Source organism: Marmota marmota, unplaced genomic scaffold (genome assembly GCF_001458135.2).
Source record: "Marmota marmota marmota unplaced genomic scaffold, marMar, whole genome shotgun sequence".
Taxonomy (NCBI): Eukaryota; Metazoa; Chordata; class Mammalia; order Rodentia; family Sciuridae; genus Marmota; species Marmota marmota.
In genome coordinates this window covers 1187402-1205076 of record NW_026000077.1, presented here as the reverse complement: position 1 = coordinate 1205076, position 17675 = coordinate 1187402, and the positions used below count along the sequence as shown (strand labels likewise).

Genomic DNA, 17675 nt, shown 5'->3' with positions numbered 1-17675 from the left:
TTTACTCCTCACACTTCAGATAGAGCCCTAATATCCAGAGTGTACAAAGAACTCAAGAAATTAAACAATAAGATAACAAATAACCCAATCAACAAATGGGCCAGAGACCTGAACAGACACTTCTCAGAGGACGACATACAATCAATCAACAAGTACATGAAAAAATGCTCACCATCTCTAGCAGTCAGAGAAATGCAAATCACTCCAGTAAGATTGGCAGCCATTATGAAGTCAAACAACAATAAGTGCTGGCGCGGATGTGGGGAAAAGGGTACACTTGTACATTGCTGGTGGGACTGCAAATTGGTGCGGCCAATATGGAAAGCAGTATGGAGATTCCTGGGAAAGCTGGGAATGGAACCACCATTTGACCCAGTTATCGCCCTTCTCGGTCTATTCCCTGAGGACCTTAAAAGAGCATACTATAGGGATACTGCCACATCAATGATCATAGCAGCACAATTCACAATAGCTAGACTCTGGAATCAACCCAGATGCCCTTCAATAGATGAATGGATTAAAAAATGTGGCATTTATACACAATGGAGTATTACGCAGCACTAAAAAATGACAAAATCATGGATTTTGCAGGGAAATGGATGGCATTAGAGCAGATTATGCTAAGTGAAGCTAGCCAATCCTTAAAAAACAAATGCCAAATGTCTTCTTTGATATAAAGAGAGCAACTAAGAAAAGAACAGGGAAGAAGAGCATGAGGAAAAGATTAACATTAAACAGAGACGAGTGGGGGGAGAGAAAGGGAGAGAGAAGGGAAACTGTATGGAAATGGAAGGAGACCCTCATTGTTACACAAAATTGTATATAAGAGTTTGTGAGGGGAAAGGGAACAAAAAAAAAAAAAAAACAAGGGAGAGAATTAAACAACAGCAGATGGGGTAGAGAGGGAAAACAACCAATAAAAATAAAAATTAAAAAAGGGTTAATAACATTTATAATGTTTTTTAGTTACAAAAGCACAATTTTAATCTCATCTGATCCTTATACTAATCTTGTAAGATGGTAGGACAAGTGTTTTTATTCTTTCCAGTTACTAAATTGGGAAACTAACATTTAAGAAGGTTAAATATTGGGTATCTCCCAACTAGTAAGTGACAATCCTGAATTTAAACCCAGGTATTCTTCTTCTTTGTTCATTAGTCTTCCCATAACAATAATTCAATCTATGTTGGTTATTTTTATTATTGTACTATAGACAGTTTACCACAAGTAGAATTGGGAGAATTTTTTTTTAACTTTTTTTTTTCTTTTAGTTGTCAATGGACCTTTATTTTATTTATTTATATGTGGTGCTGAGGATCAAACCCAGTGCCTCCCACATGCTAGGCAAATGCTCTACCATTGAGCCACAACCCTAGCCCGGAATTGGGAAAATTTTAAAGATACATAAACTTTCTCACTCAGAGTAAGACTTCGTTTTTTTTTTAATTGTTTGTTTGTTTGTTTTTAAATTATTGATGGACCTTTATTTGCTTATTTATATGTGGTGCTGGGACTCAAACGCAGTGCCTCACACGTACAAGGCAAGCGCTCTACCGCTGAGTTACAACTGCAGCCCTAGACTTCAGTTTTTAACCACAAGTTTTCACTTCCTGACAATCGTAATATTTCTGGTCATATCTTTCATTATAACAAAACACATATAAGTCACTTATTCACACTTGTCCTGTTGTAGGTTCTTACCCATTAGCTTAGGAATCCCCATGACTTGGAAGTTTGAAATGTGTTATACTTGAAAGAAAAGTTTATTTCTTTTAAACATCTGGAATTCTTAGGCAGTGCTTCAGAATAACGTTGGGCTCATGGAGACATTTTTTAGAAATTCCTTCCATATGTAATTTACTGGATGCATGGCTCACTTACATTTGTGCTGAACCCAAGTATAGAGCCTGAGTATTAAAAAATCAGAATAGGGTCTGATTCGTTAAAAATAAAACAAGTAAAGGCTGTCTAAGTTGATTTGCTTCTGTGTTTTCAGTTTTCATGAATCCCAGTTTTTTCCATTCTAGAATCCTTAAGTAGTTGAAGCCAAACTTACTTCCTTCCAAATTTACTTCTCCATTTGCTAGTGTAACTCTGGAACTGAAATCATCAACAAGTTCTAAATTTTACTCTTTTGATAACAATATTTCAGACATTCGTTTTAAAAAGGGTTTATATTGTTTATTTATAGGTCCAGATTAATTTCTTTTTCATTTAGGAAAAAGAAAAAGTAAAAATCATCCTTGGTTGTATCAACCTGGATTTAACTAGTAATTTTTTTCTAATCTTAGTTTTACTCTATGAATAGGTGGAGTTTTTGCATAGTACTAATTATACAGTGGCTTTCTCCATGAACAGTCTTACTGTAAAAAAGTTATTATAAACATTTGTTGAGTACTTGTCACCATTGTGTGGAGGGCTTTAATAGACATAATTTCATCTGTCAGAAAGTACCATTCTGTCTTGAGAAAACTAAGATCAAAGAAGTTGCTATTGGTTCAAGGATACATAACTAATAAATAGAAGAATCAGAATTCAAAACTCAGGTCTTCCAACTATGTGTCCAGGTGGCTTCTGCTACTATATTACATGTGTTGAATTTGTATTATGAGTTATTGTTATGAAAATATTATGTTAACACATTTTTGTAATTTTTATCTGAATTCAAATTATTATTTCAGATATAAGCCTTCCAAAGTCAGCAGCAATCTGTTATACAGCAGCACTGTTGAAAACAAGGACTGTTTCAGATAAGTAAGTAGTTATGAAAACTAATTATTTGATTCATTTTTGTTATTTATTTATTTTCAGTACTAGGGATTGAACCTGGGGCCTTGTGCATACTGGGCAAGTAGAAAACTACAATTATTTGAGAAGAATGCTAATTTCAATATTACGTTTTACCTCTACTGACTTTTAAAACTATGATCTTCCTCTCTGCTTTCTTCTAAATAACCTTTGATCCTTTGTGGCTTTGAGGCTTCTCACTTTGGGTAGTGGAGAGAGATTTTTAGAGCTAAATAAACTGAGACTTAAATTTAAACTTTATAATATACTAGCTGTAGGATTTTTGCTAGGTTAATTATTTTGAGTCTTTTCCTCATCTGTAAAATGAGAATAGTACTGTAGGGTGGTTTTATGAGGATTACGTAATTATGGAGTGCCTAAACCAGTATCTAGAAAGAAAGTACAGATAAATAATAGCTTTAATAAGTAAGCAGTATGATAGATAAATAGGTTTCATGTTGTCTGTTCTTATATTAGGATTGTGTTATTCTGTTTTCCTTGTGTTTTTGACTGCTCTTAGTGAATTTTCTTTATTCTGCAGGTAAGATATTCAGAAACTGGTTGGGTACAGTGTCTCAAAAAAAGAAAATCAGAGACTAATCAAATGGTGGCCATTGTTTTTCACTTTATATTACTATGCCTTGATATTAATTAGAATGAAGTATTATAGTTTATTTCTTCTCAGATAAAAAATTTGATATGAATATACTTATATTTCATGAGATTCTCTGGATGTCCCTGTGTAGAATTTCTTACCTTTCCCTAGTGTGCCTTCAATGAACTTCTGAATGCTTTCTCTACATAAGTTTGAAAATTTTCATTCCTTATGCTTTCTTGTTTTTTATATTTTGAACCAGAAGGCTTTAACTATCATTCTTAGTAGTTATCTGGTTTTGAATTTAGTCATTTCCAGAATCCTTTGATTTAGAGAACTATATTATGGTCTAAATCCATAATTTTTTTTCTTTTGTTATTCATTTCTTCATTTTGTGTTTTTTTCTTACAGATTCTCTCCAGAAACAGCCTCCAGAAGAGGATTAAGCACAGCAGAAATTAATGCTGTGGAAGCAATTCATAGAGCTGTGGAATTTAATCCTCATGTTCCAAAAGTGAGAAATTTTATAGTGAAAATCGTATCTTTATTTAATTTTATTTAATTGATAATAGTATGTAAACCAAAGTTTGGGTTGCCATGATTTGAGTCAGAATTGTTTTAGACTCTGATGTTTTCATGCTTACTATTCATCTTAAAGGAGATGTTAAAAGGCATTTAGAAAGGTGTGTAGGAGCAATAGTTCACTATAGGTTTTGTAATTGCTGCCAAAACAAAACCAAAATTTGAACTATGTTCACTTAGCTGTTCTTTTTTTGGTGGTACTGGATATTCAACACATGGCCTTCTGTACATGCTGGGAAGCACTCTGCCACTGAGCAACACTTCAGTCCTAGTTAGCTGTCTTTTTATTACAGTTTTAGAGAAGAAATAATCAACAGCTTGGTCTCAATAAAAGACCATTTCAATTTCAGGTCACTAAATTAAAATTTTGTTACTAGAAAGGCTTTTTCTAGACAAATGTCTGGATTTTGAACTAGGACTGAATACACAAAAACTGGGGACAAATAGATTAAAATAATCAGTGATAGAAAACAGATGTGGAAGTTCCCAGGAAAACTGTTGAGTTGATGTTTATTTGGTTTCCAGATGAAACTACCTGCTTTGTATGCCTTTATAATATACATCTTGCAATTATTAGAAATCACTGGTTAATTTTAGTGTGTTATCATCCCAGAAACCAAGATTAAAATTTGAGTTTACAAACAGTGCCCCCATGTGAAAAAAATATAGAATATTCAAGAATTGATGCTCTTTCTACAAATTGTAATTATAGCTATTGATTCTGGTATAGTTTGTGTTAATGGAACTTGGAAGCTAGTGGACAGTAAAGAGATTAAGTTCTAAAAGAGAGTATCCAAGAAGAGGAAGTTACAAACCTCTTAGAGTACGTAAAGATACATAGTCAAGAAAATTACTTAATCTAGGGCTGGGGTTGAGGCTCAGTGGTAGAGTGCTTGCCTAGTGTGAGTCCCTAGGTTTTATCTCGAGCACTGAAAGAAAAGTTTATTAATGAAAGTCAACAGATGTTTGTTTATACCATTCTTTTATTAAGTAACATTGGTTCCATAAATTTAAATTAAATTTTTATTACAAATTATATTGTACCTGCATATAGACAGAAATGTGCATTTTAATGATTCATTATAAAGCGAATGCTTGGAAACCACCACTGAGGTCAGAAAACATAACATAGTCAGCTCCCAGAAGCTCCCCCCCACTGACTGCCCTTTCCCAATTATAACTTCTACTCTTTTATCTAAAAGTAACCACTGTTCTGACTTTAATTATGTTTAGTTACTCCTTTTCTTCATATTTTTGATCTATACTTTCCTCTTATTGCTGATTTTATAAATGAGTTATTAAACAGTTTGCTTATCTCTTTATTCTCTGGAACAATTTATACATAATTAGAATTATTTCTGCCATAAATTATTAGTAAAATTGTTGATAAAGACATGATTTTGGAGTTTTCTTTGTGAAAAGCTTTGAATTATGAATTTCATTTCATTAGTTTAATAATTTAATTACAAATATAATTTTTAATAATCATCTCATAACTATGGAAATATTTTGTTCTTGTGTTGGCTTTTTTATAAGTGGTATATTTCTTCTTTTTTTGAAGGTATAAACATAGACACTTTTTTTTTAATTGGTGCATTATAGTTGTACATAATGGTGGGATTTGTTGGTAAGTTGTATATTTTTAAGAATTATTTCATTACACTTCTCAAAATCACTGGCATAAAGTCATAAAATCCTTTTATTACATTGCATCCTTCTTAAACATCCTTTTTTTTTGTTATTTTTAACTTTTTATTTACTTATTTGTTTATTTTTGCAGTGCTGGGGCTTGAACCCAGGACCTTGCATGTACTAGGCAAACACTCTGCCACTGAGCTACATCTCTAGCCCCACTTTTTTTTTTTTTTTTTTTTTTTTTTNATCATGGCAACCCAAACTTTGGTTTACATACTATTATCAATTAAATAAAATTAAATAAAGATACGATTTTCACTATAAAATTTCTCACTTTTGGAACATGAGGATTAAACACAGGGTTTCATACATGTTAGGCAAGCACTCTTATCACTGAGTTACATCCCCAGCTCCCCAACTTTTTAAACAAATTTTGTTTCTGAAACAGAGTCTTAGGCTGACCTCAAACTTAGGCCTCTCCATCTTAGCCTCCTGAGTAGCTGGAATTACAGACGTGCCCCAGCATAATATCCATTTTTTAAATGTATAACATGGCTACTCTTTTTCCCTTGCTCAGATACCCCAGGGGTCTATGTTATTAATTTTTGCAAAGAACCAAACTCTGGCTTACTTTGGCTTTTTAAATCCTTCTATCATCTGATTTCTGGTTGATTCATTTCCGTTCTTTATTGCCTTCATTTAACTTTTTGGGCTTATTTCATTTTTTTTTCCTGAATTTTTTTGTATAGGTACTTAATTAACTCCTGAATTTTCAGTATGCTTTCTTTGTAATATATCCAGTTAAGTCCAGAAACTTCTAGGCACAATTTTAATTGTATAAAATAGCAATATTTTTTATAGAATTTAGTTCAAAATATTTTCCAATTTCTATTATGACTTCTTTGGTTTAGAGTTGTATCTATCCCATCTAGTGATTTTTTGTGTGTGTGTGTTTATGCGTTTGTGTGCTCATGTGCTAGGGATTGAACCCAGGACCTAGCACATGTTGAACACATATTCTACCACTGAACTATACCCCCAGCCCAAGATTTATTTCTTAATTTCCAAAAATACAGACTGTCTTTTTATTAATTATTTTTATCATAATTGCATTGTGATCAGAAAATATATACTATATGATTTTACTCCTTTGAAACATTTATCAGTTCTTGAATTTCCACTTATTTTTCATATCTCTTGTATCACTTATTTTCTATATAATTTTTTATCTCTTTTTTCAGTCTTTTCTCTGACAATCCAAATATCTGGAACTATGACGTATCCATTTCTATGATCTATTTTTTCTCTTGCATAAAATTTATGTTGTCTTGTTTTGTGCCTAGTTTTCTTTGACTATGTGTCAAATACTTTGTTTGAAAAGTTGTAAAAATAGGCCGTAACCTTGGATAAGACTCTCTTCCAGATAGGATTTTCTTTGCTCTTCCATGCCTAGATGATTCATGAGAGGCTAGGATCACTTTAATCACCTTAAATTCACAGGATTAATATTTTCTGGACCACCAAGATGACTTGGAACAGTTTTAGTCAGTGAAAGTTGTATTTTATTTCTTGTTCACTCTTATCCCTAGGATGCAACCTTTAAGGGGCCCAGTTTTACCAGGGCTTTACTAGGGCTTCCCTCAGCTTTATAAAACTGCCCAAAAGACTGAATATAGCCTCCTAGTCATTTCATATAGAATCAGCAGATCTGCCACAGTAAAAGAAACCCAAATGTGACTGATTTCTCTGGACTTCGGTCTTTGGACTGTGGACTGTTAATTCTTTGCCATTTATTTGTTCTCTGATGTATTCATTTAGATTTTTAAAAATATTTTATTTAGCTTTTTTTTTTTTTGGAAATCATTATTTTCTAACTTTATTTATTTATTTATTTATTTATTTATTTATGTGGTGCTGAGGATCGAACCCAGGCCCTTGCACGTGTGAGGCTAGCGCTCTACAGCTGAGCCGTAACTCCAGCCCCATTATTTAGCTTTTCTACTTCTCTGGGAGAGTTGATCTGAATTACCCAATTTCTCATTACTGGAAGCAGAAATCTGCAAATACTTTTTAATGAAATCCTCTATTCTCTCATGGTACAGAAAGGTTAAGAGAATGAATTCTATAATCATACTGCTAATGGTCTGAATTCTAGTTCTACTATCTTTAAGCTGTATGACTTTGGATGACTTATTTAACTTCTCTGGATTTGATTTTCCTCTTGTAAAATGAAGATAATATTCACTACCAATAGGGTTGTTATAAAGACTAAAGGAATTCATAGTTTTAAAGTTCTTAAAAGAGTACCTGACACATAGAAAGCATTATAGAAGTGATTTGTTATTACTGTTATTATCCAGGGTGAGTTTATAATCTGTTGTTTACTTGAGAAGATAAGCAACGATTATTGTCCAGAACTCTTTAAATACACCATTAAGATGTCTAAAAGTTTGTATTTAACTTTCTCTGTAATAACAGTATGAACTATCTGCTTCCTATGGTTATGCTTCTCAGACTGTCTCATGCAGAATGTACTCTCAGCAATAATATTTATGATGTGCATTGATTTTCAAAACTACTATTGGGGGAACACTAGTGGAAGCAATACCAGGCGTTATCCTAATTATAAAATTAAATGGTTGAATAGGTAATATGTATTAACATTCAGATTAAACCTGCTTTAAAAAAACAATCTGGATTGCTGCTGGGTATGGTGGCACATGCCTGTAATCCCAGTAATCCCAGTTCCTCAGAAGATTAAGGCAAAAGTATCTCAAGTTGGAGGCCAACCTTAACAACTTAGTGAGACCCTATCTAAAAATTTATTTAGTTAGTTTTTGGTCATATAATCAGAGTTTATTATAATAAAAACTTACCAAGCTCGTGATCCAGCAAATTATTTTTTATTTACCTAAAACTTCTCTGGAAAAAAAAAGTTTACTTAAATCATTACATATCATTTTTATGTGAACTATAGGTTCTGCATGTCATTTCTATGTTAGTTTATTTGAAACACATATGTACTCTGTTTAGATATAAATATACACTTAATAACATTAATTAATATAGAAGATTTAAAATATCTTTATTGTCTGTCTCAAAATTTAAAAAAGCAAAAATGAGAAAGGAGGCTGGGGTTGTAGCTCAGTGCTAGAGCACCTCTGAGTTCAGTTCCTAGCACTGTGATAAGCAAAAAACAAAACAATCTAGAATGCTTTTAGAGACATATATTTTTTTAGTTTATACACACACAGAAACTCTGTGAAACAATTCAGAGAGAAACTAAAGAAGACCTAAATAAAATGATATATGTATATATATTTATATATTGGAAGAGTACAGCTCTCCAATTGTTAAGAGTACAGCTCTCCCCAAATTGATCTATAACAATACAGTTCCTGTCAAAATCCAAGTAAGCTTGTTTGTAGAAATTGACAAAATCATCCTAAAATTTATGTGGAAATGCAGAGAACCTAGAATAGCCACAATTTTGAGAAAACTAAACAAGACTGGAGCACTTACCCTACCCAATTCTAGTACATTTTAAATCTATAGTAATTAGTATAAAATTGGCTTAAAGTATAGATCAGTGTAAAATAATACTGTGTCCTAAAGTTAACTCACATAAAATAAAATCAATTGACCTAAGGCAATTAACTTTCAACAAATGGTGCTGGAATAATTGGGTATCTGTATACCAAAACAAAACATGTAGATCCTTCCCTCATTCAAAAGTGAACTAAAAATGGATCATGGACTTTATTCTAAGAATAAAATTATAAAACTTTCAGAAGGAAACATGGAAGAAAATCTTTGTGATCTTGGGTTAGGGAAAGATTTCTTCAAAAGCATGATCCATTAGAGAAAACTTGGTAAATTGGATTTCTTCACAATTGGAAACTTGCCAGGCATGGTGGTGTACACCTGAAATCCTGAGAGGCTGAGGCAGGTGGATCTCGGGTTCAAATCTAGCCTGTGCAACTTAGGAAGACCCTGTTTCAAAATTTAAAAATATTAAAAGGGCTAGGGATGTAGCTAGAGCACCACTGTGTTCAATCCCTAGTACCAGGTGGCTGGTGGTGGGTAGTGGGGGAGGAAGATACCATAAGAAAATGAAAAGATAAGCCACAGACTGGGAGAACATAATTTGCTAATTATTTATTTATTAAAAGACTTGTATCTAGAATGTGTTTGGAACTGGAGGACAGACAACACAGTAAAAACATGGGTAAAGGATTTGAACAGGTATTTCTCCAAAAACATATGAATAGCTAATAAGTACATGAAAAGGTACTCAGCAACGTTCATCATTAGGGAAATACAAATTGAAACCACAATGTACTACCTCATGCCAATTAAAATAGCTATACTCACTAATATTGACAACATCAAATATTGGCAAGGATGTGAAGAAACTGCATTCATTGCCCTGGACATATTAAATGGTCTTGCTACTTTGGGAAACAGTTTTGCAGTTAACTGTATATTTACCATATGACCCAGCAATTCCATCCCTAGGAATGTACTAAAGAGCAATGAAAACATAAGTCCAAAGATTTTGTATGCAAATTTTCATAGCAGAATTAGTCACAGTAATCCAAAACTTGAAATAATTGAGATAAGTAAATGAATAAATTGTGGTGTGTCCCTACAATGGAATACTACTTAGCAATAAAAAAAACAGGTTATTAGCACATACAGTAACATGGAAAAGCCTCAATTACTTTATGCTCAATAAAAAGAGCCAGTGACAAAAGGTAACATATGATTCTATTTTTATATTTCTTAATAAAGATAAAATTATACACATAAAAAACAGATTAATGGGGGCTGGGGTTGTGGCTCAGTGGTAGAGCACTTGCCTAGCATGTGTGAGGCACTGGGTTTGAGTTCCAGCACCACATATAAATAAATAAAATAAAGATTCATTGAACAACTAAAAAAAAAAAGAAAAAAGATCAATGGTTTCCTGGGCTGAGGGTGGAATTTGGAGTTGATTGCAAATTGGCAGGAGAGAAGTTTTCATGGTGATAGTTGCACAATTGTATAAATTTACTGAAAATCTTCAATTAACCTTTGTACTTACAGTGGTAAACTTTATCATATGTAAAATATAACTTAATTAAATTATTTTCTGTGTATACACATACTTTAACACTTTTTAATCATTCTCATTTATGGGTAAAAATTTATACATTTCCCCTTCAACTAAATAGCAAAGCAGTTGACAATTCAACTCTATCAAAATATCCAGCCAAGTAGTATATAGTGCTTTAAACTTAGATTGTTTTGCACATAGACACTTTAAGTCAAGTGTTATCAAAAAGTAATTATTAAGGTTTTTTAAACTCCACCAACTTGAATTTAGGAAATTTTAAACTCCATCAACTTGAATAATATCCCACTTAAATGATATTAATGTTACATGAACTGGGAGAGCTCTGGAATTTGTGGCTGTTTTTGCCAGGTTTTATAAGTGATGAAGTATGTACAGACCTCTTTCTCCCTTTCTTGCTATGGTCTCTTCCTAACTCCCAGCTGGAGGCAAGAAAAGATAAAGGGCTTTAGGGGATTTCTTCCTCAAACTTCTGATAACTTATTAACCTGAATGAACAGTATTGTTTCAAAAAAGAATATATATGTATATATGTGTATATATATATATATATGCATCTCTGTATGTATATAGATTTATTTTTAAGACTTCTTTTATTCTTACAAATTGATTATGCAAATTTGTCAGATGGTTGTGTGAATAGTAGCAATAAAATGACAACGGATTTTAGTAAGAAATGTCTTTTGGCTATTTTCCACATAGCTATAACAGATTTCTGTAGGCTGTAGCACTAGAGCCATGCAATTTGTTAAAGCTGGAAACTATTAGAAGGACTGTAGAGAGAAGGATTATATAAACCTCTTCAGGCTGTAAATTTGCTTTTTGATTGCCTGTATAGATATTTTTATTCTACTGAATGAATTTCAGTGTATAGTAACTATGATAGTACTACCATAAAAAAATTAAAAAGCATGGGTTTTTGACTTGTTCTTCATTATCTGGCGGTGGCTTTGGTTCAACAATTTTTTTTTCTTTTCCTGAGTCACCAAACAAGAAAAGGATTCTGTACCTTCATCCACTATAGAATAGTCTTTTTTAAATTTTTTGGTTGAAAATGTTTCATATATTCTCAATATTCCACAGCATCCTGTTTCATTCATTTTAGTGTCTCATATTCTTTATTATGCAATCATTAAGTAGTTTTATTTCTTTTTCTATTGAGATAATTTGTATATTATAAAATTTACTCTTTTAAAGTATATAGTTCAGTGGTTATTAATATATTCACAAGATAGTAAAATTATTATTACTGTCTAATTCTAGAATGTTTTCATTACTGCAGAGAGAAACCCTGTTTCTGTACCTATTAGTAGTCACTTTCATTCCTCCTATCCTCAGCCCTGGCTACCACTAATTCTGTCTGTATGGACTTAACCTATTCTGGGATTTTCATATAAATGGATTAATAATATGTGGTCTTTTGTGTCTGACTCCTTTCTGTGACTTTTTATGTATGAATATTATTCTATTATATGGGTATGCCACATTTTACCTGTTCATCAGTTGGGTTGGTCCCACTTTTTGACCAGTGTAAATATGTTATTTTGAACATTCATTACAAGTTTTTGTGTGAACATATATTTTCATTTCTCTTGGGTAAATACCTAGGGTGGAATTGATGGGTTGTAGAGTAGTAATTCTATGCTTAATTTGTAAGAGACTATGAAACTGTTTTATAAAGTATCTACACTTATCTTACATTCCCACCAGCAAGATTTAATGGTTTCAATTTTGTTATTGTCTGTCTTTTTAAATTGTAGTTATCCTATAGGATATGAAGTAATACCTAATGGTTTTTATTTGCATTTCCCTAGTGACCAGTGATATTGAACATGTTTTAATGTGCTTATTGTTCATTTGCTCATCTTAAAAAAAGTCTGTTCTATTCTCTTACATATTTTTAATTAGTTTTTTAATTCATTACTAGGGAATCAAAAAACCCAGGCTCTTGAACATGCTTGTCTGAGCTCTGCCCCACCTCAGTTTTTTTTTAATTATGAAAAGTGTTTTATTGATTATAGCAGATATTTTAACATTATTATTACAGTAGGCCATTGATGATCTTGATAAATATGCCCAAAATCATTGTATATTATATTTTAAAATACCACAATCACATGCAATTTCACCTATGAAAAGTAAACCAGAAAATCAGTCAAGAACCTTGTCAGTTATAGATGTTGAAGATTTTGCTAGGCTTAGGTAAGTTATGTTTCTGCACAAGCCTCAGAGTGCAATCCAAATGTGTCTTAGAAAAATCATGGTTACTTTAAATCATGGATGTTTAGAACTTCAATAGATAATTGAAATTTTAAGTATTAGGTCCATGAATGTCAGTGATCTGCTGTAGATGTAAATGTTCTGTTCTTTTTCTTTTTTTTTTTTTCCTTCCTGGTACCAGGGATTAAACTCAGGGACACTTGACCACTGAGCCACATCCCCAGCCCTATTTTGATTTTATTTAGAGACAGGGTCTCACTGAGTTCCTTAGGGGCCTCCCTATTGCTGAGGCTGGCTTTGGGCTCAGGATCCTCCTGCCTCAGCCTCCCAAGCTGCTGGGATTATAGGCATGTGCCACTGCACCTGACTGATGTAATTATTCTTATTGTAATACTCTACACATCAATTCCAACAGTATTGTCCAACTTTTTTTTTTTTTCAGTATTGGGGATTGAACTCAGGGCCTCACACATGCTAGACAAGTGTTCTACCATGAAGTTCTGACCCTTTTTAAAATTTATTTATTTTTTTGAGAGAGGGTCTTACTTAATTGTCCAGGCTGGCTTCAAACTCCTGTCTTGGCCTACCAAGATTATAGCCAGTGTGGCTGGCCACTATTGTCCAGCTTTAATGTAGGGTCTAGCAATAGTTTGTTGTAATATTTTTCACTGAAGATTTTTTTTATAGGCATACTACTGCCACATTCTTCTAAGTTTTACTTTTATCTTTAAATTTAAAAAATTACTTTAAAAAATAAAATCACAGATTGCGCATAGTGGCACACATTCATAATCCCAGCAACTATGGAGATTGAGTCAGGAGGGTCACAAATTCAAGCCCAGCCTCAGCAACTTAGCAAGACCCTGTCTCAAATTAATAAATGAAAAGGACTGGGGATGTAGCTCAGTGGTAGAGCACCCCTGGATTTAATTACCAGTACCTAAGTAAATAAATACAAACAAATCACAGAATAGAAAGTATAGAAACATACCCTCATATATACTCTCAATTTACAAAGGCACCAATGCAACTCAATGGAGGAGAGGAAATGTTTCAACAGATGGTGTCTAACTATGCATATCTATATTCTTTTTCTCAAACAATCTCATACACAGATTATTTGGGGATGGATCATTGATCTAAATGTAGAAGCTAAAATTATACACAACCTTGGTATAGGCAAAGACTTCCTAAGTCAAGGTACTTAACTATAAGGAAAAAAATTATGACCTGGACTATATCAAAAATTTAAAACTCTGCTTATCTTAAACAGTGTAAGACAATGAAAAGACAAACTAGGATATGGAAAAAATATTTGTGATATGGTTGTCTGGCCAAGGACTCATAACCAGAATATGTAAATATAAAGAGACAATGTAAGAAATGAGCAAAAGCCTTAAACAGATTCTTCACAAAAGACAGTATTAAAATGTCCAATAAACACATAGAGATGTGCTTAACATCATTAGTCACCAGAGAAATGCAAAGTACCACTTCAAACCTACCAGAATGGCTAAATCTAAGAAGACTAATAAAATGTTGGTAAGAATGTGAGAGTACTTTCATATATTACTGCTAAGGACTACAAAATGATACAACCACATTGGAAAACTGTCTCTCCTCTTTTTTTTTTTTTTTTTTGTACTGGGGATTGAACCCAAGGGTGCTTAACCACTGAGCCCCATTCTTAACCCTTTTTTATATTTTATTTAGAGATAGGGTCTTGCTAAATTGCTGAGGCTGACCTCAAACTTGCGATCCTCCTGTGTCAGTATCCCGAATTGCTGGTATTACAGGTAGTGCACCACCATGCACAGTGGAAAGCAAAGTTCTTGTCAACATATACTTCAAGCTGTGACCCAGCAATTCTACTCTAAGGTATATTCCTAATAAATATGAAAGTATATGTTCACAAAAAGACGTGGAGATGAATGTTCATAGCAGCTTTATTAACAGCAGCCACAAAGTGGAAACAACCCAAATGTCCATCAGTAGGTAAATAAACAAATTGCAGTATAGTCAGTAGGATGCTATTCAGCAATTGAAAAAGAACTAGTGATATAAGCAAAATATGAATGAAACTCAAAAATAAAGTGCACAAATAAGTAGATACTGAATAATTCCATTGATATGAAGTTCAAGAAAAGGCAAATAGTAATCTGTGCTGATAAGAATGAAAACAGTGTTTGCCTCAAGTGATCAGAATGGGTAATTAACTGCAAATGAGAATTTTCTGGGGTGATAGGAATATTGTGTGTCTTAATTTGTTTATTACTTTTCTACATTTGTTGAAACTCATTAAAGTGCATTTGTGAGATCTTTGTGTTTTAAACTATAATAAAAAAGAATCCAACTCAGCATAGGAAGCACTACAAAAGTGTTGTCTTCTGATTAAATAAGATAATGTATGTAAAGTTCTTAACATAGTGTCTGAGTATGAGGCAACAGTATTAATTACCATAGTCGTCATTCCCTTTGATCTTTACCAGTTTGCTTTTTCTCTGTGAATATTATTTTAGCATTTATAGTCTTAGAATGTGTAAGGTTTGAGGAGTTCTTTATTGTGTTGAGGTGAAGGTAAAGATAATGAAAAAGGAATTAAACTAAAATTAATTAACAGAATAATTTGTGCCTTATAGAAGTCCTTAGGGAAAGAGAAAAGTAGAAGATGAAAAAATAAAACAATAATGAAAAGTTGTTTATTAAAAACTCTGTAACTTGAGTATATATTTAGGAATATATCTGTAGCTTTTTAACATTATTATTTCTTACTTTACAATAAAACTGTTTTTAGTGTTGTTTTGCCAAGAAAGACCATATACCTTTTATAAGTGCCAGAGGGGTTTTAATAGGAACTAAAGTCCATTCTGGTTGATCAGGAATCGAAGCATTTAAGATGTTAGGAGTCTTATACATGTATAGATGATAGTATCTCTTTAGCAGTGTGTTTGCCTTTCATTGGCTAAACTTCCTATATTAGTGGCATATATAAAAGATAAGAGGGAACCCTACTGAATTGAGATTCTGAGTGGCACAGCAAAAGTAAAAGAACAAGAAAAGTAGTGTTCAAGTCTGGGACCAAAGCTTAGAGCACAGTAAGACCTTTGCCTTTCTATTATGTTGTATTGTGGCCTAAATAGAAGAGTTGAGATATGGAATGCTTATCTCTTGACATGTAGCTCTGTTGGATGATTGGAAGGGAGTTTTCCTATGATGAGTGCCCTTGGTAACACTTCTTCCCTGTCCCTTCCATATGAGGTCATTTTCCCTTTACTCCTGAGGCTGTAGGTAGTGTTATGTTTTCCTTACTTTATTCACATAGCAATTTTGTTTGCTTTCTATCTGGGAACTATCTGTAGTCTCCCCCTAATACATATCCTCACAGACTCTTGCATTCAGCCTGCCTGTCCGATCTCATAGAATGTGCACTGAGAACACTAATTGCAGAGATAAATTGGTTCTTTGTGTGCATGACTGATCAAGAGCAAAGTACCTTAATTTCAGATGTCTTCAGAGAGATTTTTCTTTAACCTCTGCTTTTAAGAGGAAGATTATAAAGCATTATCATTACTTCAGGTCAGAATTATATTGCTTTTGGTCAAAAGCTGTTATAAGATTTACAAAGTAATAGAAAAAAGTAATCTAGAGATAAATTATAAAGATCAAAGCTGTTCAAAATTAAAGTGAATTTGAGTGTAAGCATAGGTATGGCTTTAGAGTCATAAAAGAAACCATCCATGCATGAGACCCTGAGTTCGATCCCTAGTACCATAAGGGAAAAAAGAAAAGAAAGAAAAGAAATCATCTGATCATACAGCACTGTGTCTTTTTAGTTATAGCTTCCAGAGTAGCCTTAATCTTTGTGTTTTTAGTAAAAAGCAAGGAACTAAGATAATTATTTGAATAAAATATATTCAAAACTAGTTTTATCCCAAGCATTTTCTGATTTATTATAGATATAACAATTGAGTCATTCAGAGGCAGCATGGAGGATCCTGAAGCACATATTAGAAACTAGCTTTGGTTCATGTCTTCAGCTATATTTTATTTACTAATAATTTCCAAATTGTATCTTTTAACTCTGGCTTCCCTCTTCATCTACAGACTTGTGTTTCTATCTGGTTGTGGAAATCCTTACTGACATGAGTACTTCAGACATTTTAATGTATTTCAAACTGAATTTTTAAAATTTATTTTTAAGTATTTTCTCCAAACTGCCTCTCCTTCCTTATTTCTGTATTTTTGATTTATAGCTTTATTATCCTCTTCTCTTCATTAACCTTTATTTCTGTCCTTTCCAAATTTCCAATTCATATTATAACCTTTGCAATGTTTTTCATTATCTAGTCATCCCTACATTTGGTGACCATTGTTCACTTTTACAACCTATGCTTTTCTTTTTCTTTTGTGATACTGGGCATTGAACCCAGGGCCTTGTGCATGCTAGGCAAGTGTTCTACCACTGAGCTATATCCCCAGCCCACTCACTACTTATACTTTAAAAAAAAAAAAAAAAAGGAAACCATTGTTATGATAAAAGTAGTGGATGGTTTTGGGGAAAAAAATTCACTTTCAGGAGTTTGTAATGTAAAAAAATCCCCAATCGTCTAATTCCCAATTTTATTTAGTTTTCGGTGGAAACAGCATCTTTTTATTTTATTTTTATGTGGTGCCGAGGATCGAACCCGGGTCCCGCCCATGCTAGGTGAGCGCTCTACTGCTGAGCCACAATCCCAGCCC

The 17675-nt window shown here is 32.9% G+C and overlaps 1 protein-coding gene across 11 annotated transcripts in view; it reads left to right on the top strand.

Moving 5' to 3' along the window:
* St7l (suppression of tumorigenicity 7 like) overlaps positions 1 to 17675 on the top strand; it is a 164472-nt gene that overhangs the window by 44005 nt on the left and 102792 nt on the right. For all 11 annotated transcript variants that reach the window (XM_015502183.2, XM_048814524.1, XM_048814531.1 and 8 more), the window contains 2 exons: positions 2682 to 2754; positions 3794 to 3896. In XM_015502183.2, the coding sequence (XP_015357669.1) occupies positions 2682 to 2754; positions 3794 to 3896 (176 nt within the window). The remainder of the gene's footprint in view (positions 1 to 2681; positions 2755 to 3793; positions 3897 to 17675) is intronic.